At 47.4% G+C, this 21,358-nt stretch overlaps 1 protein-coding gene across 5 annotated transcripts in view; it reads right to left on the bottom strand.

Annotated features, from left to right (window-relative positions):
* Positions 1 to 464: 464 nt before the first annotated feature.
* The window catches only part of ASXL1 (ASXL transcriptional regulator 1), a 96,149-nt gene continuing 75,255 nt past the window's right edge, over positions 465 to 21,358 (bottom strand). For 3 of the 5 annotated variants that reach the window (XM_029916906.1, XM_029916904.1, XM_029916905.1), the window contains 9 exons: positions 11,309 to 11,429; positions 11,134 to 11,231; positions 10,471 to 10,564; positions 9,861 to 10,013; positions 8,468 to 8,631; positions 8,276 to 8,372; positions 6,789 to 6,894; positions 5,882 to 6,515; positions 465 to 5,345 (listed from right to left, as the gene is read on the bottom strand). In XM_029916906.1, the coding sequence (XP_029772766.1) occupies positions 2,454 to 5,345; positions 5,882 to 6,515; positions 6,789 to 6,894; positions 8,276 to 8,372; positions 8,468 to 8,631; positions 9,861 to 10,013; positions 10,471 to 10,564; positions 11,134 to 11,231; positions 11,309 to 11,429 (4,359 nt within the window). In that variant the 3' untranslated portion in view covers positions 465 to 2,453. Of the gene's footprint in view, positions 5,346 to 5,881; positions 6,516 to 6,788; positions 6,895 to 8,275; positions 8,373 to 8,467; positions 8,632 to 9,860; positions 10,014 to 10,470; positions 10,565 to 11,133; positions 11,232 to 11,308; positions 11,430 to 15,790; positions 15,981 to 21,358 lie in introns of those variants that run through there. The other 2 variants (XM_029916907.1, XM_029916909.1) reach the window with 2 other exon arrangements.

The following is a 21,358-nucleotide window of genomic DNA, read 5'->3' as shown; positions in this document are numbered from 1 at the left end:
TCTCTGGGCTTGTTTATATACTATGAGTTTCTGAGCAGCGCCAAGTCGCACATGTCAGTCCTCCAGATGTGTCTGGGGACGGATTGGGAGGACCCCCACCCCGCAGCCTGTCACCCTCAGGCCCACTCCGCTAGCATCTGCCGGCTGCCTGCTATGGAGAGAGGCGCTTGCATTTACAGGTCTTTCCCGGTTGGAACTGGGCACCAGCCACCAGAAAGCTCTTCGTCAAGCGTGTGCCAGGGGGGCAGCGGGGTGAGCGCCCTCACCGTTCTCACGCAATTTCTGCTTCCAGTCCGTGCAGTCGTGCCCAGAGTCTGAAGACCAGCAAAAATGGCGAAGCTGAGCCTTCGACCCTGACCCCACAGAAGACCGTCCAGCCCGAGAACACGGGCGCCGGCGCCAGAGCCCCCGGCCTTCCTTCCCAGCCTGGCGGGGCGGCCACACAAGAGGACGGAGACCACAAGCACAGGCTGTACAGGTTTATTTTTCCAAAACCACAAGAGACATACAAGAGCAGCGCTGTCCCTGGGCAGCCCCGTGGACCAGACCGGTTTCCGCCTATAGCTTAGAGGCCGCCAAAGGTCACAGCAGAAGGAAGAAGAGGATCAAACACACTTGGGCCTCTGCTCCCTGTCTTTGGTAAACAGATCTTGGAAGTTGACAACTGGGAACTTGGCCAATACTGCATTTAAATCACATGATTGCCAACTTCTCACTCGTGCCTCGGATGACAAAAATGCCCCAGTGGATGAACCGGGGTGGGATGGGGTGGGGGAGACCTTTCAGGTGAAATGAGGCTCACTGAAGTCACACCAATTTTCTACTTTACACAGAAACGTTCACATAGGGACACCTAAGTCAAACGAGGGCTCTGAACTCTGCAACAAGTCGAGGTGTAAGAAATAAGGCAGGAAGCAGGGTGAGGGAAGACAGCTATGGAGATGTTTGTGCTGGGAATGCGGTGGGAGAGAGGCGGGCAACAAGCGTGGCCATTTTTTCACCCACCTGCTGTCAAAAGTACATCAGACAGAGCCCCTGGGACCCAGGAGATATGGCCCCAGCTACTGCTCAAGGTGCTAACCCTGGAACCAGACCTGGAAAGCCTGCCTGGGGCCGCCCAGGGCACTCACCCTGGACTCCAGAGCACTTAACGCTGGCAGCAGCAACTTGTCACACGCGGCAGCGAGCGGCCAGGGGAAGGTCAGAAGAGAAGAGATGTGAGGGGTGAGACACGGCTGCTCAGCTGAGCGCGGGCAGGTGGCCGTGGTTCTGCAGGCTACCGCAGGTCCGCCGGGCGACCGGGCCACGCCGGCAGATCACAAGTCAATCACTCCAGCCTCGTGTCGGGCAGCACAGTGCGCGGTGGCTCTGACACAGGTGGAGAGAAGCACACCACTTTTAATGCAATGATGCCGAAGACGGAAAATAAGGGAGAGACACTCGTGTTCTCTGTACAATACATCCATTTACAGAATCGGCCAGTACTGTGTACAACATATAAATACATGATAAAACAATAGAGGTGCATAGAGCATACTTACAGAAGCCAAAAAGTTCACTTTATACATCCAAGGATAAAGAGTTAAAAATATAAAAATAAGAAACACACGCTGCTTTGAAATGTAAAATGACTTTCACATACACAGGTGCGTGGAGATGCCCACTCCCACGGAATCCAAAGTGACAGGGAGGGTGTCAAGCAGAGGAATTCACCTGCCAAACATCTGGACATCTGACTTACAAGGTCTACAGATGGCATTTCAAGAGGAAAGACAACCCTATGCCCGAACCCATTGTCCAAGCGAGTCTGTTCAGGCTCCAAAAGTTCCTGTGGGCCAGTGAATTGTACTGAGACAGGAAGGTCCCAAATTTGCTTCAGCAACAGAGCCAAAGGTCAAACAGGCTCCTATCAACTGGCAAATGCCAGAACTGTGACCCTGAGGTCAGCAGGTGCTTGGGCCCCCTGGCGGGCACTGCCAGGAGTTATTTTAACCCTGTGCTGGCTTCCCCAGCCATCGACTAACTCCCCAGACGGAGTAGCAAGCAGAAGGAAACACGGCAGGGAGGGGGCAGTGGAAGACTGACATTTCTACTCAGTTCGGGTAGGCTGGTTCCCTCGATGGAGAACACACCCTTCTTTCTTCAGTTTCAAGTCCCTCTCGGTATCAAGTGAGCTCCCCACGCCGCACCAGGCTCTGCACGAGAGCTTGAGCTGGCCAGCCAACCGGGGGCAGCCCAACGACCTGCCCCTCAGGAAGCCTGTGCAGCAAGGCCGGCAGAGTTGGTAAATGACAGAGGGGCCTTCCCACCACAAGTCTCAGGGAGGGGCAAGAGTGCTCTTGCCTAGAGGAAAAGAGTCTGTTACATCAATGGAATTCTGTATACAGGTGGAAGATCAATCATTATCAAAATACGCACACTAGCTATACAACTTTTCCCACGGCCATAATTTATTATCTCACCACAAGGCACAATACACAGAGCTTTGAGGGTCCAATACAGTCATCGTGACAAAACGCACCACAGCCCTGACACATGATCATGGCTTTCAGGCTGCACGCACACTGCAGCGAGATGCTCTCCACCGTGCTGTGGTCGGTGAACATCTGCAGGGAAAGGGATGCACTGTGGCTCGCACCAAAGTTTGCTTTGTGGCTCAGCTGCACCACACTTCCAGCAAGGCCTTTGGGAAAGGTGGGAGAGCTCGAGGAATAATTAAAGCTGGTGGAACTCAGCTGGAGTTTGGAAAGCTTCCCGTAAAATGCCTGCTTGATATTGAGTTGGGAGGGGATGGAGGAAGGCTCCAGAGGCTGACCAGGCCCTTTCCCAGGCTCTCGGGGTAATTTCCAGAAGGGCAGGTCAAGGACAAAGGGCATCCCTTGCAAGTGATCCACCAGCTCCCGAGGACCAGGCCCAGCTGCATTTCTGTTCTCCGCATTTGCCTTGAGAGGCCCCTCCCCCAAAGCCTTCTCGTTCCTGACGCTGCCCACTGAGGCAGGCGGCGGCTTCGGAGCCCAGTCTTCCCTGGCAGCCTGTGCCCCACTAGACAAGGAGTTTTTACTCGGCCCCAACTTCCTACTGGGAAAACCAGGAGGGGCATCAGCAGGCAGCAGCGTTGGCTCCACGGGTCTGGGGTGCTGAAGGGCCGCAGCCTCACTCCCAGGGCCAAAAAGCTTCTTGCCCTGGCCGCCAGCACCATTCTGATTACCCTGGGCCTGACCTGTCTGATCGGGATCCGAGATCACGTTTGGAGATGAGAAACAAGGGACTCTCGAGGTAGTGAGATTTCCTGGGCTTGTGCCTGAGGCAGCATTTGAATTACTGCACTGGGACAGGTCACGGGCTTGCTTCCGATCTTCCAAACCAACGGGAGAGAACCGCTCTTTGGAATCCACATCTTCCACCCTCCCAGGGGTAGCCATCAACTCTGTCACTGGGGACAGGGAGCCTGAACTTGGGGCTGCCTTGGAAATCTTCTGGGGCGCTCCAGTGCCCGCTTCACAGATCTCAGGTAGAAGAGGCTCCTTTGAAGCTCTTAGAGAATGGAGGCTGCTCTTGCTACCTGCACAGCTGTTTAGCAAAGGATCCTGCAAAGATCCCACTCCCAGGGAGCCGCCATGGCCCTGCTCTTTCATAAGCAGGAGTCGTGGGGATTCAGGCCGGCTACTGCCTTGGGCGGGAGGAAGAACCTTCTCTAAGGGTAAGTGACCCTGCAGCAACTGCATCACCAGTGGGTTAGTGGCCTCCACTGAGGACCCAGGTCTACTCAGCAACATGGGCAACGTGGGCCTCGACAGGTACTCAGTACTGGCCAAGAGCAGGGAATCTGGAATCTTTTGGGGGGCTGCACATACACGAGACACCCAGCTCTGAGGAGTCGCCATGCTGTCTGTCCTCGTAACCAGACTCCAGTCACCATTCACCTCGGAGAGTGAGGCAAAGCGGTTCCAATCGTGTTTCTCATCTGCGTCCACCAAGGCTCTCTTCACCACTGTGGCCTCACTGGGGTCAGCCTCGCTGCTGTCCTCAGAGAGATGGCCTTCAAAGTCAGAGGCTGTGTCTGTGGACTCGCCGTGAGGACTTAGTGCTTCGGAGTCTCCATTGATTTTCAAGTTCTCACCTTCCACCGGTTTGCGGGGGCCACCAGCACTGTCAGCGCACCCTTGCAACGGCACTGTCCAGAGCAGAGGGAAGCGGTCCAGGGGAACGAGCCCCTCCTCAGTCGTCAACACTCCAGGTGATGCAGGAATGAGGGGGGCAGCTTTCTCCCACTCTTCCACGGCCTGGGGCTCAAGAGCCGGGGCGGGTCCTCTGGAGTCCAGGTCAGGCTGTCCTATCGCCTCATCATCTGACAGACGGGGCACCCAAGGAGCAGCACCATCAGAGATGAGGGCCTCAGGTGTCAAGTTTTCTTGTCTAGTAGTACTTTCCCTTGTGGGCAAGCATGAATCACCAAGTCCTGATTCATTATCACATTGTCTGTCCTGCAGGCAATCAGCCAAAGACAATTCAGTGGTGGAACTGGGAGTCACATTCACAGGATCCTTCATGCTGGGGTCACAGTCATGGACTAGGGCCTGGCCAGGTCCTCCTTCCAGTACGACACCCCCCACCAGACACTGCACAGGACTATTCTCTGGGGTGAGAGAGGGTTCTCGATCCTCATGACCACCTTGCCTCAAAGTGGTACCAGACTCACGTTCAGTTCTAACATCTAGATGCACCCTGGGCTGCTCAACTAATGTCTCCGGTACCAAGGTTTGGGAGGACAGCGGGGGTAGAGCCTGGCACGGCTGGTCCCCGGTGGGAGCAATGGGGAGTTGGGAAGCATCTTCCAGCCCACTTGTGAGGACATCTGGAACTCTCTGCAGGGGGCAGCTCTCCTCCTTTCTGAGGGCAAGCAGGCCCTCCCTCCTGGCTCTGGCCATGGCAGCCCCAGCCGGGGTGTGCTCTCCGTTTAGAGGACAAGGCGGCAGTAGTTGTGTTCGCTGTAGATCTGCCGCACACTCTCCAGGGGTGCTCGGGGCTCCGCTGGACTCAGGGTGGCCACGGGCCTCACCACCATCACCATTGCCGCCGCCTCTGCCACCTCCCTCATCGGTGGCCCCGCCGCCACCTCCACCCGGGCCACCCCCCCCTCCGATGGCAGTGGTGGCCGCCTCTCGATGACAGTGGTGGCCTCTCGCCCCTCGGACTTGCAAAGCACGGGCTTTAATGTCTGCGAGGGTCCTGGCACCAGTCCAGCCCCGGCAGGAGGACTCCGTGATGGGGACGATGCGGGGGCATATCTGGTAAGTGGGCTGACCTTTAACCACCCAGGGTGGTTTGATACGTGAAAGTTGAATCTGCAAGAGAAGAATTGGAAGACAGTTTTAATTGCCTGGGTGAGCTGACCTAGGAACTGTCAGGCTAAAACTGAGATGCTAGTAGCTTAGGGGTCATGGCTTAAAAAAATCAAATAATTTTCTTTACACATGAAATAATGGTGGTAAAATGGCTATCCGTGACACCGCCCCATTCTGAGAAGATTCTGCTCCAGGGCTGTTGTATGCCATGCTTCTAAATTTAATTTCTGGGGGCACCGAGTGAGTCACTGCACAAAGAATCTAACACCACCTAACAAAAGATTTAAAAACCCCCAAAGGATTCTGACCTCCAGAGAGAACTTCAACAGAGCAACAAAGAAGGGAGGAAGAAAAGAGCCTTATCCCCCTGACTACCAGCCAGCCTCAAGAATGGTTCTCTGGCAGAGGACTACACACGCTCGTGTAATTAACACAAGGGCCCAGAGCCTTCCGTCTCTACAAAGGGCTTCTGCACATCCCCTGGCCCTCGAAGGGAATATGGCTCCAGGACAGCCAGGAAGCAAATGGCCTCCTACCCGGATGGGCGGGACTTTAGGCTCCTCTTTGGTGGGCTGTGGCTTCTCGGTGTGAACACTTTCAATTGTGTTACGAAAGGACTGACGGTCTTCAAGCCGGGGCTTCTTTTCGGGAAAGGACGCAGAAGCCGCCTGCTCAAAGGACTTCCTCTTCTGATCCTTGGGCTCCTGAGCCACTGTCTCCTGGGGCAAGCTGGGAAGCCTGTCTGGAGAGGCGGAGGCACGTGCCAGGTCGCCTGGATCAGTCTGGGTCCGGGAAGCCACAGGCTGGGTCAGGAATTCGGGATTCTCGGGGTCGGGTGCTGCGGACGCTATGCCGGGCAGATGGGGGCTGCCTGCCTCCACCGAGTCGCTCTTAGCCTCCCCGTCCTCGTAGTGGGGGATGTCTGGTGCCATAGACTGTGTATCTTTGGCAACTGCTGCTTGCTCTGGCTCCTGCTTTTTGTAAAGATTCCTTCTGGCTCTGGTTCGGAGATCCGGCCGAGAGCGTTTCTTGAAGTGGCCGTCCCGCTGCCGGGTGGCTGGGCCGCGCTGTGGCCGCGCTGATTCTCCAGGGACACGCAAGCCACTCTTGATCTCAGCCTCCTCACGGCTCACATCCTGATGTAATGACTCTTCTTTGGTCAAACCCAATCTGCAAGCCAAATTCACACCATCAGTTACAGGGCAGAGAGAACATGCCTATTTTATTCTAGAGGTTAGATATTTCAGAACAAAATAAATCTGCGTGGTACACAACACCAACCATGGAAAAATGGCTTTCCTAAGAATGGCGTTGAGCTAACTGAGCCCACCAAGCCGCGGAGGTCACCCTGTCCTCGGGCCACACACTGGGGCACACGACTAAGAGAGTACTTGCTTCTCTGGCCCAAGCCCGGACCAGGACTCACGGCGCCAAGGGCCTTACTTCTGTCCGTAGTAGTCTTCAAAGAACCTCTCCTTCCACTGCTCCACTTTCTTCTCCTTCTCCATTTCCTGTCGGATCCTGACTTGCATCTCATGAGTGAATTCGCCTAAAGAGAAAGCAAGCTTTTTGCGTGTGTGCACTCAGGATATTAACGTCTATCCTATGGAAAAGCAAATCTTGCAATTCCACCACATCTGGACTTTTCAAAATACACATGACTTTGGTTTAGGTGTGGAGATCGGTTTTTAACCCTATCTTCTTCATGCCGGTTTCTGCCTCCTCCAAAGCCACATCATGCTCTCACTCATGATCGAACTAACATGTCTATTACGAGGGAAAATCTATTCTTCCCACAGATAATCAGTCATTCAACAGCAAAGCAACACATGGATCAAAAAAGCAAAACAGAAACAAATAAACAAAAGAACGATTCTTACTCCTTGTGCAGAAGAAAGTTAACAGGGCAGGCCTGACTGCTTATCTCTGGAAAAGGCCGGCTTACAAAGCTGGCCCTTGGCTGACATCTGGGAGATTGGATTTCAGGAGGGTTCCCACCCCCGTTCACCAACATGAATGGCTCACTGTGCCTAAACTATTTATGCAAACAAGATAGTTTACGGCCAGCACCTGCTCTCCTTTAGGGAATCTGGAATTTGGTTATGTGCCAGGCAGAGGCTTCCTACATGATCAGCGAGTAAAAAAACAAAATAAAACAAAACCTAGGAACCAAGTCTCTAACAAGCTTCCCTAGCAGATCACATTCTACACGTGCCGTCAACAACTCGCCGCTGGGAGAAGTGAGCACACCCTGTGTGACTCCCTGAGCAGCGGATGCGGCAAGCTCGCGCCTGTTTTCCCTGGATTTCACTACAGGCCTCTCTTCCTTTTGCCGACTTTGCTCTGTAATCCCTCGTTGTGGTACATCAGAGCCACGAGTACAACTAGATGCGAAGTCCCGTGAGTCCTGAGTGTGACTCCATGCAGAGTCCTAGGAGTCCTCCTAGCGAGTCCGCAAACCCGGAGGGAGGCTCCGGGACCTCCCAGCACACTCTCTGGTAGCTTTGCCATAAAATTAAATCAAGAGAAGCTGACAATCACTTCAAGTGGCAATGTCCAAAAAGAGCAGCTGGTAGAGTTCAACGCATAGGTCAAGGCCACGGTGCACTTTCCTCCACCCATTTAGACAACGCCAGGACTATTAGAAAGACAGGAGTTGAAAGTGTTTAATGACGACAAGGTGACGGAGGTGGATATATACACACAACATGGCAAAAGCCCAAACCCTCCATACCTTCCTTAAAGCTATAGAGCACATTAACGCCCATCACGTTCATTAGTATTGTGAGAAAAGTCTACCTTGTACTAAATACCCCCTTGAAGAAAAAGAAGAGATGGGTGAAAAATCAACAGCTGGGTTTTAAATACCAAGGCCAAGTGACACCACACATGGCAGGCGCCTCTCAAGCCGTCGGAGAATGTCTACTCACCGTCAGCGAGGCGCTCCCGCCAGCTCTGAGCCGCATGAGTGAAGAACTCGTTATTCAGGGCGCTGCTGCTGAGCCGCAGTAGGCCATCTGTGCCCACCTAGAGGGACCGAGGGGAAAGGCAAAATACAGAAACTCACAGAGAGAACAGAGACCAGCCCTGAGAGAAGCAAAGAGGAGGCCACCCCTCTGCACCTGTCTGTCCACTTCTGGCAGGAGGAAGAGGAGCTGCTGTTGGAAGTGGGCCGGCAGGGCATGGAAGGTCCGAGAGTTTATCAGGGCCCGGAGGTTGGTGTTGACAAGAATAGACCCAGGCGTCTCAAAATCTATCTCTTCCCCTCTGTTGCGCTTCATCTGACCTGTGATTGTAAAGCAGCAAGAAGCAAGATACAGATTTGCAACTTTTCAAAGCAAAAAGACAAATGTCAACTGAGGGAAAAAGTTTAATGGCAGCACCCAAACTACGCGGAACTGATCTGCACACACATCCGGGCCGCCCTAACGTGCTCGTCACAAGTGCTCTGCCCAGGTTACTGATGCTGCCAGCAAACCTAAGAGGGCGCCTGGGCTGGCGTCCTCTCCGACAAGACTCTGCCGTGCTGGGACGCAGGCTGAAAGGGACACTCTTCTCAGAGAAGCAGGCAGGGGCAGGTTGTGAGCTTCCCTCCAGGGCTGGAGAACAGGCTCCACAAAACCAAGTGGAGACACGATGGCAGTTGTCTAAAAGCGAATCTACAGACGCCTTCCCTCGACGGGATAGGGAGAGGTGATCTCCACACAGAAAGGTACTAAGGGCTGTTTAAAGCCGCTGCGCTGTCTATCTCTCACAGAAGCGTCAGCAAATGTCACTTTTATTTGAAAAAATCACTAAGAACAGAGACCCATGAGACCTTAAGGTTAAGCACTGCAGAGGAGCTGGAAAGGCAGCAAGACAGCGAAGCCAGTTCCCTCTTGGGCAATGGTTTCTTCTGATTTTCAGAAGCCAAAGCTAGTCTTCTTAATGGTTTCAGGCGGCCTACCTACAAATACCAGCATGTGGGCTTTGAGAAATAAGTCCTGAAATGGCAAACAGCATACTGGCCTTGCAAACAGCCCTACTGAGGGGTGGGAGGAGCATGCTACCGAATCTGTTTGCAACTCCACATTCAACACAGGCCTCCTTCCGCTCAACATTCTGACTAGGCTACAAAAAAGGGGGCCTGACCGCAACTCTGGACGTTGAGAACAAACATGACAGGATGCTACCCAAGAAAGAAAAATAGATGCTGGGATTCCTCCTGAGAAGCTCAGAAGCCATTTTCACTCACTCAAACACTTGCTAAGCAGCTCCAAGGCAGGCACGGGCCACGCCCCTACAGGGACATACAAGAAATGACGTGGCGTCCTCTCTGCCCACAGGAGTTCTCTCTGGTCTAGCAGAGATCTACATGTGCAATAACCGAAATACGAGGATAAAAATTAAAAAATAGAGGTCCACCCAAGAAATGAAACTGAACTGGTGAAGGAAGTGGAACAGAAGATGTCCTCTCCTTACTAGGCCTGCAGGGGCCCCCTTTACAGGCAGAGAAACGAGTGCCGAGCCACTCACCTGTGGCCGGCTTCCGGAAGCCTCTCAGGAGCGGGGCAGGGTCCCGGGCGACCTCGGCCTGGCCACGAGTAGCAGCGCTGCCCAGGGCCAGAGAGCCGCTGCTGCTGCTGGACGGGCTGCCGCTCTCGCCATCGGCGTGGCGGCCCGAGAACCCTGAAGGCACAGCATTCCACTGGTCATAAGCATCACCCGCCGCGCCCAGGGCTCTCAGCCAAGCTTACTTCTCCCAGCTCTCCCTGAGACACTGCCAGCAATAGCGTGTGCGTCCGTGGCCCGACCATGGGCTGTCAAGATCCACCTCATGGTCTGGCTTTATGGTATCACAAAAGAATGCCAAACCACCATCTTCATTTGCACAGCACTGCACCTTTACCAAGCACCTGCACACTCCTTCATCGGACCCTCAGGACGCCTTGCAAGGCCAAGGGCGGTGTGCACAGCAGAGCTCAGCACCGGAACCTAGCTCGAGCCTCACCACCACAGTGTGCTGCCCACGAGGAGGGCCTCCCGCCTCAACGGGCACCACAGCACCTAGGTCAGACACCGCTGCCAGACGGAGGCAGGCCCCCAAACCTGAGGAAGGCGCATCACGTCACGAGGCGGCACATACCTGATGCAGGTTCCACGTGGGCCCCGTTTACCTTCAGAGGAGTCAGGACGACTCGAGGTAGCATCACCCCAGTCTTTTTCTTCTGCTTGTTTGCCTGCATTCCCGAGGGGTTACAAAAGGAGCCTGAGTCACCTGCCGGGCCACAAGAGTGGTCCCTCTCCACCACATCTCTACCCACCATCTTGTAAAACAGAGTTCACATAATCAACCAGCTTGGACGTGCCACGGCGGAAGCAGCACAGACTCGCGCTACTGCAGGGGCCAGCCCTGTGCCAAGTACCACCCCAAGCTGAGTGCACTGTATTGTTACCCTGTTTACAGATTCAGAATTTGCCCAAGGTCCCAAAGCTAGCGAGCAGCAGGGCCGTAATTCCGAGTGCTGACACCCAGGCTCCTTCGCTCCCCACTCTGCCCTATACTTCCCCGTCCCAGATACCCCTGTGCTTGTCAGAAGGAGGAGGCGAACTCTGTGTCTGTGGTATTGAAGAAAAACAGACCACTCTGCTCTCAGATCCACAGCCCACTTCTCCCTGTACTAACAGGTGGAGACCAAACTGATTTGCTCCACTCTCCCTACACCCACACAGCTAACTGCAGAGGAAGAGTCCTAGCTCGTGCCTGGCCCCAACCAGCCCCAGCCCAGCCACCAACCCTCCTCCCTACCTGTGAGGAAGCTCTGTAGCTGTCCCTGGGATTGGAAAGAGGCCGGCTCTGAGATTCTGCAGAACAGGATGCATTCGAAGACGTTTCATCAAGAGAAACTGGAAGAGGGGGAAACGAAGGTCAGTCTCTAGCAAGCTGCCTGCGGCTCTCGGCACATCCCATGTAGGGTACTTACCATCATTTTCCCCACTCACAGTGCTGGCCTCGTTAGACCCACAGCTCTCCGCGTCGGCTGTGTCCTCTGGCTCCTCTCCCTCCACTGCAGCCGGACTGCGAGACCACTGCAGGGCGTCCTTCTGTGACAGCAAGGCACAACTCAGGTGAGCAAAACCCGACAGATGCTACGGGCACAGCAGTCACTCCTAAGTGCGCACTGCTTTTGGAGAAGAGAGATTTTGAATACTGATAAGTTCCTATCCCGTTCTAGCTGATCTCTTTCTCTGCAAGTTCTTTTCATGTGTGTCATGAAAGTTAGATATAATTTCACATTCACTTACTCATTAAACATTTATGGGGTGCCTCTTATTAAGCCATACCATGCTAGTTCCGGGGGGGGGGGCAAGGGTTGTAAAAAATCAAACTTACTGCAATACAAAGCACAGCAACAGAGGTACAGAGAGAGCTGCGGCAGTCCGGAAGAGGGACACCTAGCTCAGTGAGCTGGAGGAAAGAGGGCACGGAGGTAAGGCCTGCAGGGAGATGTGTTGCTGAAGCTGAGTTTTAAAGCCAGCAGGTGGATGGCTTGGCAACAGGAGACAGGAGGGAGTTCTAGACAGAGGGATGAACAAATGTGGAAGAACATCCCAAACGCACAGAAACCACAGATTTCACCAAGAAGCCGGAGGGACTGGGTGCATAAGCTCAAGAGCGAGCCGCCAGGTACATGATGAGGCGCAGTGCGGAGGGACTACAATTCGGATTCCCTGCGGGTCTCTGCAGGGCACTGAGAGGGACATGGTGTGAGCACTAGGAATTTCATTCTGGCAATGATGGGAAGTCTGGAGGCAGAGAGAGGACTTGGGACTGCGGTGAGGCCCAGGGAAAGTGCCAGTGACCTAAACCGTGAGTCCAAGGAACGCAGGCCAGAGGGCAGGAGGGCTCCACTCCCCATTTCTTCTCCTAATGGACGCTCCTTCGAACGGACTCTGTGGCCGAGTCTGAGTTCAACTCCACCCACAATCCACAGAACAGCAGAGAACACCAAGGGGCCACCGTCCACCTCACAATTAGGAAGAACTCTGAGTGAACTCTGGGGGCCTGGGAGAGAGGGAGCTGAGATAAATCAGGATGACGAGGTCTTCTTCTTTGAATAAAGTGTGTGAAGAAAAGTAGATAAAGTACACCAGAAATTTATAAAAGAAATCTAAAAATTTCTAACTCCTCAATTTCATGGGTCCCTCAATCTCTTATATTGTCTTCATCAATTTATTTTCATTACTTTAAGCCAAAATCATGCTGCCTTAAATTAATAAAGAAGAGAAAATGGCATTTTAGATCTTTCTTTCTTTTCCTGGCAGCTCTAAATGTTCCTCAGAATCAAAAGCTAAAGAATATTTTTAGTTTTAATCTTGGAATTACGCTTAGTGGCTACCATGTGCATAAAACGATGCCCCAAACTTGTTCTCCAAGTCTCACGAGCAAACCAAGATAAAATCCTCATTAATACATCATGAGGTCTGTTCCAAGGGAAAACCGACCCCAGAACTCCGGCTCTGGAGAGTGGGAAGGAATCATGCCTACACTGTTGGTGAGAGGGAAAATGGCAGCAAAGGCTCATGTGCTACCAGTGGGAGAGTAAGCTGTAAATGAAAATCTAAAATCCTCTTAACCCAACACTTCCATTTCTAAGACTACACAGGACATGAAAAGCAGGAGTCTTTAAAAAAAGAAAAAGTCAACCAATTAAACTCCATTCAAATTAAGATCCTCTATTCCACAAAAGACACCATTAATGAAGTAAAAAGGGCAAGCTATATACAGAGTTGGAGAAGACATAACCAATAATGAACTTGTATCTAGACTATATAAATCAATAAGAAAAAAGAACCCAGGAGAAGAACAGGCAAAAGATGGAAATTAAAGAAAGTACTACACCAAACAGGTTATCCAAACGGACAACATCCACACATAAACCACTTTAACCTCACTAACAATAAGGAAGACACATTATAATGCAAATTAAGCCACAATGAGATACCAGCACATTCATAAGAATGGCTAAAATTCAAGTTTAATCATATGAAGGAGTGCTAATGAGGATGAGGGACAGGTACACTGAAAACTGATCCAACCATCTGAGAATAGTTCAGCATTATCTGGCACAGTTGAAGGTAAAAAACATCCTACAACACAGCAATGTCAGTCCTACATGTGATTCCCTAGAGAAATACATATGTATGCATACACACACACACACACACACACACACACACACACCATGAAGCAGATCCAGTGTTCACACACACACACACACACACACACACACACACACACACACACACACACACCCCCCCAGGAAGCAGATCCAGTGTTCACGGCAGCAACATTTGTAACCTGGGCTATCAACAACCAAAGGGTCCCTCATCAGTAGAATCAAAACATGGTAGTATACAATGAGAAATGAATGACCTACAGCCACTACAACAATATGGATGAATTTTAAAAACAAAATGCTGAATGAAAGAAGCCAGTCACAAAAGAATGCATATGGTAATGACTCCATTTGAAGAAGTTCAAAAACAGGTAAAAATAAACTACACTGTTGGGGATGCAAACACAGGTGGAAAGCAATAAAAAGCAAGAGCAGAACTTCTAAAAAGGCTAGCAGCTACCTCTGAGGGGAAGAAGGGAGCTCTGAGTGGGAAAGGGTACTGGGGGCTGCTGGCCACACTCGATGTCTTGATCTGAGTGGCAGTTACAAGGATGTTTACTTTACAACATTCATTAAGCTGAACATTTATGTTGTAAGTGATTTACTCATATTTCTACAATAAATTTTTAAAACAAAAAATAATTCCAGTATTTCCATCAAGAAACACTACCATAGTCATTTGAAATAAAGCTGCAGGATATTTAATGACAAAAAATGATGATATAGCAAGGAAGTTAAGCAAATTCATATGGTATGATTCCATCACCTGCTTTAAAAAAAATATTGTGTGAATGTGTGTGCATCAACAGAAGCCAGGAATGGTATTCCTGACATATGTTAGCCATCGCCACCTCTAGGTGGCAGAGTTGTAAGGCCTTTCTTTTTGACATGAAGTATTTTCTACAATTAACATATTGGTTTTTGTGATGAAGAATAACATTAAAAAAGAAAAATTATAATGCTAAATGCTTCTTTGACAAGTAAGTCACTAAAAGCTAATTTCCTTTCCTTAGGTTCCAGAGTCTAGAGGAACCTAGTGTTGATTACAAATCTCATTAATTAAACAGAAATACTGCCCATTTGTTTGCAATTCAAACTACCATCCAAAGTTTCTAAAGCCATATATTTTCTGTAAAATGCAAACAGAACTTTTAAGAAAATGAAAGATTAGCAATTCTAATTCTGCCTTTTTAAAGATTCTTAATCTTTCCAGTTTGTAAACTCTACACATTTGACATCAAAATTTTCCAAACATTAACTGTAGATATTGGACAAAAATGAAATGGGCTACTGAGAATTAATAGCATCAGATAATGGGCCTTAGGACTCAGGACTTGTCTTATTTCTTTGCAAGGATATTTTCTATTAAGAAACTTATTTTTAAAAATTAACAGGTAATAAGTGATCCTTCCCTGAAACCTGAATACTAAAAATGTTACGAAGGGGGGGCACCTAGGTGGCTCTGTCAGTTAAGTGTCTGTTGATTTTGGCTCAGGCCATGATCTTAAGGTTCATCAGATCGAGTCCCATGTCAGGCTCTGTGCTGACAATGAGAAGCCTGCTTGGGATTCTCTTTCTCCCTCCCTCTCTCCCTCCCTCTCCCGCGTGTGAACGCAGGTGCTCTCTCTCTCAAAATAAACATTTAAAAACAAAAAATGTTATGAAGGGGCACCTGGGTGGCTCAGTCGGTTAAGCACTCAACTTCAGCTCAGGTCATGATACCACAGTTCATGAGTCTGAGTCCCTGTCGTGCTGTGCTGACATCTCAGAGCCTGGAACCTGCTTCTGATTGTGTCTCCCTCTCTCTTTGCCCTCCCCCACTCATACTCGGTCTCTCTCACAAAAATAAACAAACATTAAAAAGTTAAAAAAAAAAAAAAAGATTTCTCTCCCTCCCCCTTCTTCCCCATTCTCTCTTGAAAAAAAAATGTTATGAAAGACAATATTGGGGTATTTAAATGTGACTGCACAGTGTATATAGTAAGGCTACAGTAATGTTACATTTTCTGAGTGTGATAATTGCACTGCATTTTAATATATGGAAATGCCCTTGGATCAATGTACATACACCTGTGTGTCCTTTCTCTTACTTTTTAAAATGAGGTATAATTTACACAGAGTAAAACACACAGATCTTATGTATACTATCTGATGAGTTTGACAAATGCATTATCAAGATACAGAACATGTCCAACATGCCGCTTTCGAGTCAACCCAGACTCTACATTGCCCCCCTCCACCCCACTGAGACCATTTATTACCCTTATTTCTATCACCAAAAATTACTTTTGCTTGTTTGTGGTCTTCATGGAAATAGAATCATATGGTATATATTCTTTTGTGCCTGGCTTCTTTTGCTCAGTCTAATGTTGATGAAATCCATCCGTGCTGCCAGGGGCATCAGGTCACTGTTCCTCATCACCGAGTAGTGGTCATATGCACGCATGTGTTCACCTCTTCTCCCGTCAAAGGACATCTGCATTATTTGCAGATTTGGGCAATTATTAATAAAGCTACTATGAACACATTCTTGCAAACTCCTTTTCCTGGACAGGTTTTCATCTCTTATGAGTAAATCTTTAGGAACAGAATTGCTGGGTATGGGATGAAATGATTAAAAAGAAAAACAACTTCCAGACGTTTCCACAGATCCGCACTCCCGGCAGCACTGTATGGAGTTCCAGATTCTCCACATCTCACCATCTGGGCTGCCTATCCTCCCTCAGCCATGCCAGTGGGATGCAGTGAGGCCTCGCTCTCGTTTAAGTTTTTCATTTCTCTGACGACTAAAGACATCGAACACTTTTTATATGCTTATTATCCATCCTGGCAGCTTCCTTTTGTAAGTGTCTACTCCAGTCTTTTGTTCATTTCTACACTAAATTATTTGTCTTTTTATTATAATTGTCCGAACTCTGTCCAGATCCTTTTAAATATTGATCATGAGCATGTGTTACTTTTTACACACATTTTAAGCACTTTCATTTGGAAATAATTTCTTATGTACAGAAAAGCTGGAAGAGTAAAAACAGCACAAAGAATACTTGCCTATACTTTCCACCCATGTGCACCTCCTAATGCAAAAAAGGGTTTTTAAAACATGGAATGTATGAGAACACCTGGATGGCTCAGCTGGTTAAGGGTCCAACTCTTGATTTCAGCTCAGGTCATGATCTCCTGGCTCGTGAGATCAAGCCCCGAGTCAGGCTCTGCTAGAGCCTGCTTAAGATTCTCACTCTGTCCCTCCCCTGCTTACTCTCACTCCCTCTCAAAAGAATAAGCATAATAATAAACATAGTAAAATCATAGAAAGTGTATTAGCTTGGCAAGGCAACTGGAAAAGAGATTAATGGTGAAAATAATAAGTAAACCTAAATATTTTCCCATAAGTCAGATTTTTTAATTTTTTTTTTAAAGACTCTCTACCACCCACCATGGGGCTTGAACTTATAACCTCAAAATCAAGAGTTGCATGCTCCACCAAGTGAGTCAGACAGGCAACCCAAGTCAGAGAGCTTAAAAAAATAAAAGGCACTGTGAATATAACAAGCCCCAAACATCAATAAATTAGAATGCTAAAATTTAAACTGATGACGTTTTATGGTGCCTGTCTGGCTCAGTCGGAAAAACAATGCAACACAATCACATTGGGTATAGAGATTGCTTTAAAAAAAAAAAAAAAAACTGATGAAGTTTTAACTGTCCAACATTAGGTTCTCAACTGGAAAAAAATATATACAAATCTCAGGTATGCCTTTTCTTTCTTTGTGGAAATGCTAAACATCTCCTGAGCTAGAAATGAGTATGGTTTCTTAGGGAAGGCTGATCTGAGTGAGAGCTGCTTCATATAAACTATTAAAAACTAAGAGCATGCCAACCACTCAGCAGTATACTACAATTCCTAATAATACTTAAAAAAAAGATTATAAGAGACAAAATGTTCTCATTTCTGGACAGTATAATTATCTACACTGAACAGCCAAGAGATTCAGACCAGTAAGAAATTCAGCCAGGTTGTTAAGATTCAAGATCAGATTAAAAACTCCAGTGATTCCAACATCAGTGATAATATCACCAATTAGAAAATGGAATTTATAGGGGTGCCTGGGTGGCTTAGTCAGTTTAAGCATCTTACTCTTGGTTTTAGCTCAGGTCATGATCTTACAGTTGTGGGATCGAGCCCCACATCAGGCTCTACACTGTCAGCGTAAAGCCTGCTTTGGATTCTCTCTCTCTGCCCCTCCCCTATGTTCTCTGTCTCAAAAATAAACTTAAAAATTTTATGTAAAACATGTACTTTATAAGAACAAAGAATATAAGTTAGGGACAAATTTCACAAAAGAACTTTGTGAAATATAATCTTCTAATGAAGAAAACAAAACTTTATAGAGAAAGGTTTCAAAAATGGATAGGGCTCCTGGTGGCTCAGTTGGTTAAGGGTCCAACTTTGGCTCAGGTCATGATCTCATAGTTCATGAGTTTGAGTCCTGTGTCGGGCTCGCTGCTGTCACTTTGGAGCCTGCTTCAGATCCTCTGCCCCCCTTTCTCTACCCTTCCCCTGTTCATGCTCTCTCTCTTAACAATAAATATTTTTAAAATGGAGAGCCACATCATCTTCTATATTAAGAAAACTCAACATTGTAAAGATGTCAATTCCCCCCAAATTGATTTGTAGATTCAACAAAATTCCAATTAAACATAATTTTTCTTGACTCTACAGTCAGCCCACTTTAGATCCTCTGTCCCCCTCTCTGCCCCTCTCCGCTTGCGCTCTCTTAAAAATAAACATTAAAAAGTAAAGTTTTACTAAATTTAACCAGCAGTTCTGAAAACTCAAATGATTTAATCAGAATTTGTAAATACCACATAAAAACTATTAATGTATATGGAAAGTTTATAGATCCAAAGGTAAAATTTAACTTTAGACATGGGGGCTAAAATGGTCCATTAATGATGCTTTAATTTTGTTATATGAATCCTAAAGTAGAACTGAAGCATGCATGAAACTGCATGCGTGCCTGAGAAAAGGCTTCATTTTTTAAAATACTTCACGTAAAAAAGTTCTATTGAATTTGAAATCCATTTGCATTATCACAAGCAATTTCAATTTTATAGCTGTCAAAGAAAGAAAAGAGGTGTTATTTTAAAAATGAACACTCTTGGAACACAGTTTAAAGAGAAAAAAACCGAGTTCTTCTTAAAGACAAAAAAAAAGTTTCCATCAACGAGAAATAAATTCTCATCTATGATTTGCCACCCACTACTGCAAAGTTTCCAGTTGATGGGGACGTGACCACAGACCCATGACCCCTCCCCAGAAACCGTTAGATCTAGACAGGTCTTAGAAATCAGGATTTCTTGAATTGTGGGGTAGTAATATAGTGCATATAGTTTTAATGTATCACATATTAAGACAATATTTTTTGAGGTAACATGTATGTTAGTACCAACTAAAATAAATAGCTTTGTCAGTCTGGATCAGAGTTTGGCTACCAAAGGAGTTTAAGACTGCTGAAGTTTATGCCAAATGTGTCCGGGAAAAAATTTTCCAGTTCTCAAAATATTTTCGATTTCAGAATTGTTAATAAGAATCGTGGACTGTAAAAAGAAAGCATGTTTCTCAGTACAGTTTTTGAAAATATGTGGAAGTTTTATAAGTCTACTTCTCATCATAGTTATAAATTAAAATATAAAGAAAATTAAATAAAATGTTTTCCTCAAAGCCTCAGAGAAAGGCTCCAAATCACCTCCATTTTACCCATTAAAATGTCAAGGTATGTAGTCCTCTAGAAGAACTCTCACACATTTGCACATGGAAGACTACAAAAGTAAGAAGGTTATTACTGCAGTGGTATTTGTAATAGTAAAACCATAAACATCTGTAACAGGGGACTGGATAAGTGACATTAGGTATGTTGGTACAACACACTATTAAACAGAAGTTGAAAGAAATAAAAATACACCTATGTAAACAAGCAGACCGCATTTTTAATGGATCCACATGGACAGGGAGGACACACATCAGTAACAGGGATTGCCACTGGGAAGGAACAAGGATCATGGGTCCTGGGTGGCAGGTGGAGGGATAGGGCTCCGTTCTGGCATGGAGGCATGGAAGTCAAGGTAATTTCCCACTTTCTCTGCACAAAGACCTGAGCTTCCATTTAAACCCGGCAAGAAAGAACACAATTCTCTGTACTCTCCTAAAGCCCCATTAAAATGACTATAAGGGAACAATAAAGGTATAAGTGGACAAGGGAAATGGGGAGGAAAAGGCAGCAGAAGAGAGATGTCAACAGAACTTTGGAAGAGAGACAGCAGGAAGACAGGAAGTAACTGACTCAGCAGGGAAAAGAAAACTGAAGTCTGAGGCTGCAGAGGGAAAAGGCAAAAAGCCACCAATTAGTACTGCAAAACCCCCAAGAGAGCAGTGATTAAAAAGTACCAGGAACCACTCACTCCACACAGAGGTGAGGCATAGGAATGAAAACTTGAGAATGAGCTGGAAGTCTGAACCAAAGTTGGGCAGCTCGGATCACCTCTCGGTCCCCAGTCAGGCAATATGCATCTCCAGCTTCAGAAGAAAATACGGAGATTTATATTCTGGTTGGATTCAACCATGGAGGGTCCAAGACAGAAGACCCCAGCTCAGGAGTCAGGCGGGGAAGTGAGGTGTCACACTCTAAATGGGAGCAGTAAGCCAAAGACCACACATAAAACAGTGGCCACATCAGCTCCCTCCCCCGCCTGGCTCCCAGGCTGTGGTAGCCCCGCAGCCCAGCTCAGCCTGCTCTCAGCTAGCTGGCAAGAGAGAAGATTTCTCTTCCTGGAAAAAGTGACCAACCTAAGAGAAAATATCTTCTGGTAGATAACTGGGGATTCCAAAAAAGCATCTAGGTCCTCACTCTCCATCCTAGCCAATAAATAGTATTTACAAGCAAAGAACTAACTGCCAGTCCTCTCACCATGCATGACCTATCAAGGGCCACCAGATAGTTAAGCACAACTGTCGGATGAAACATAGCAACCGAAAACAAACGGACTTGAAAGGAAGCGGAGATAATGAAGATTTCACACCAAATATTCTCAAAGAACCCAATAAATACAGAATGCTATTTTTTTAAATAAACATCAGAGAATGTGAGCAACCTGCTAGAAATATAAAATGATACAAAACAAAACCCCCAGCAACAACAAATAGGTTATTTCCCAAAGAACTGACTCAGAAGAAAAAATCATCAAGAAAGTCCCACATCAAGTAGAAGTTCCAAGAGAAAAGAGAAAAGACAGAAATATGAGAAGTGTTCAAAATGTTTAAAAGGCCTGAGTTTTCAGGTTTAATTAGGCAAAATGCCCTACACAATGAATGAAAAAAGATCCATTCCACAGTACTGCATCATGAAATTTCAGAAAGAGAATTGATAAAAAGATCCTAAAATCTTCCGTTCAGAGAGAACACATCAAATACAAAGGAATCAGAATGTCATTATGCTCTCAAGAGCCATTTTGGAGAAGGTAATATTTTCTAAAATTCTTTTTAAGTTTTATTCATTTAAGTAATCTTCACCTCTACACCCAACATGGGGCTCAAACCCATGTCCCCAAGATCAGGAGTCACATGCCCTTCTGACTGAGCCAGCCAGGCACCCCTCTTCTAAAATTCTTAGGTCAAAACATTAATCCTATATGGAATAAAAGACATGTAAGATTTCAAATACTTTACCTCCTATGCACCTGTTCTCAGGAAGTAACTGCAGAATCTATATTACACAAATAAGTGAATAACAATAAATAAACCAAACTAAATCATAACAAAAATGATACATGCACAAGATCTAGAAAATATATAGAATA

This window comes from Suricata suricatta, chromosome 12, assembly GCF_006229205.1.
Source record: "Suricata suricatta isolate VVHF042 chromosome 12, meerkat_22Aug2017_6uvM2_HiC, whole genome shotgun sequence".
Classification (NCBI taxonomy): domain Eukaryota; kingdom Metazoa; phylum Chordata; class Mammalia; order Carnivora; family Herpestidae; genus Suricata; species Suricata suricatta.
This window is presented reverse-complemented; position numbering and strand designations above follow the sequence as displayed.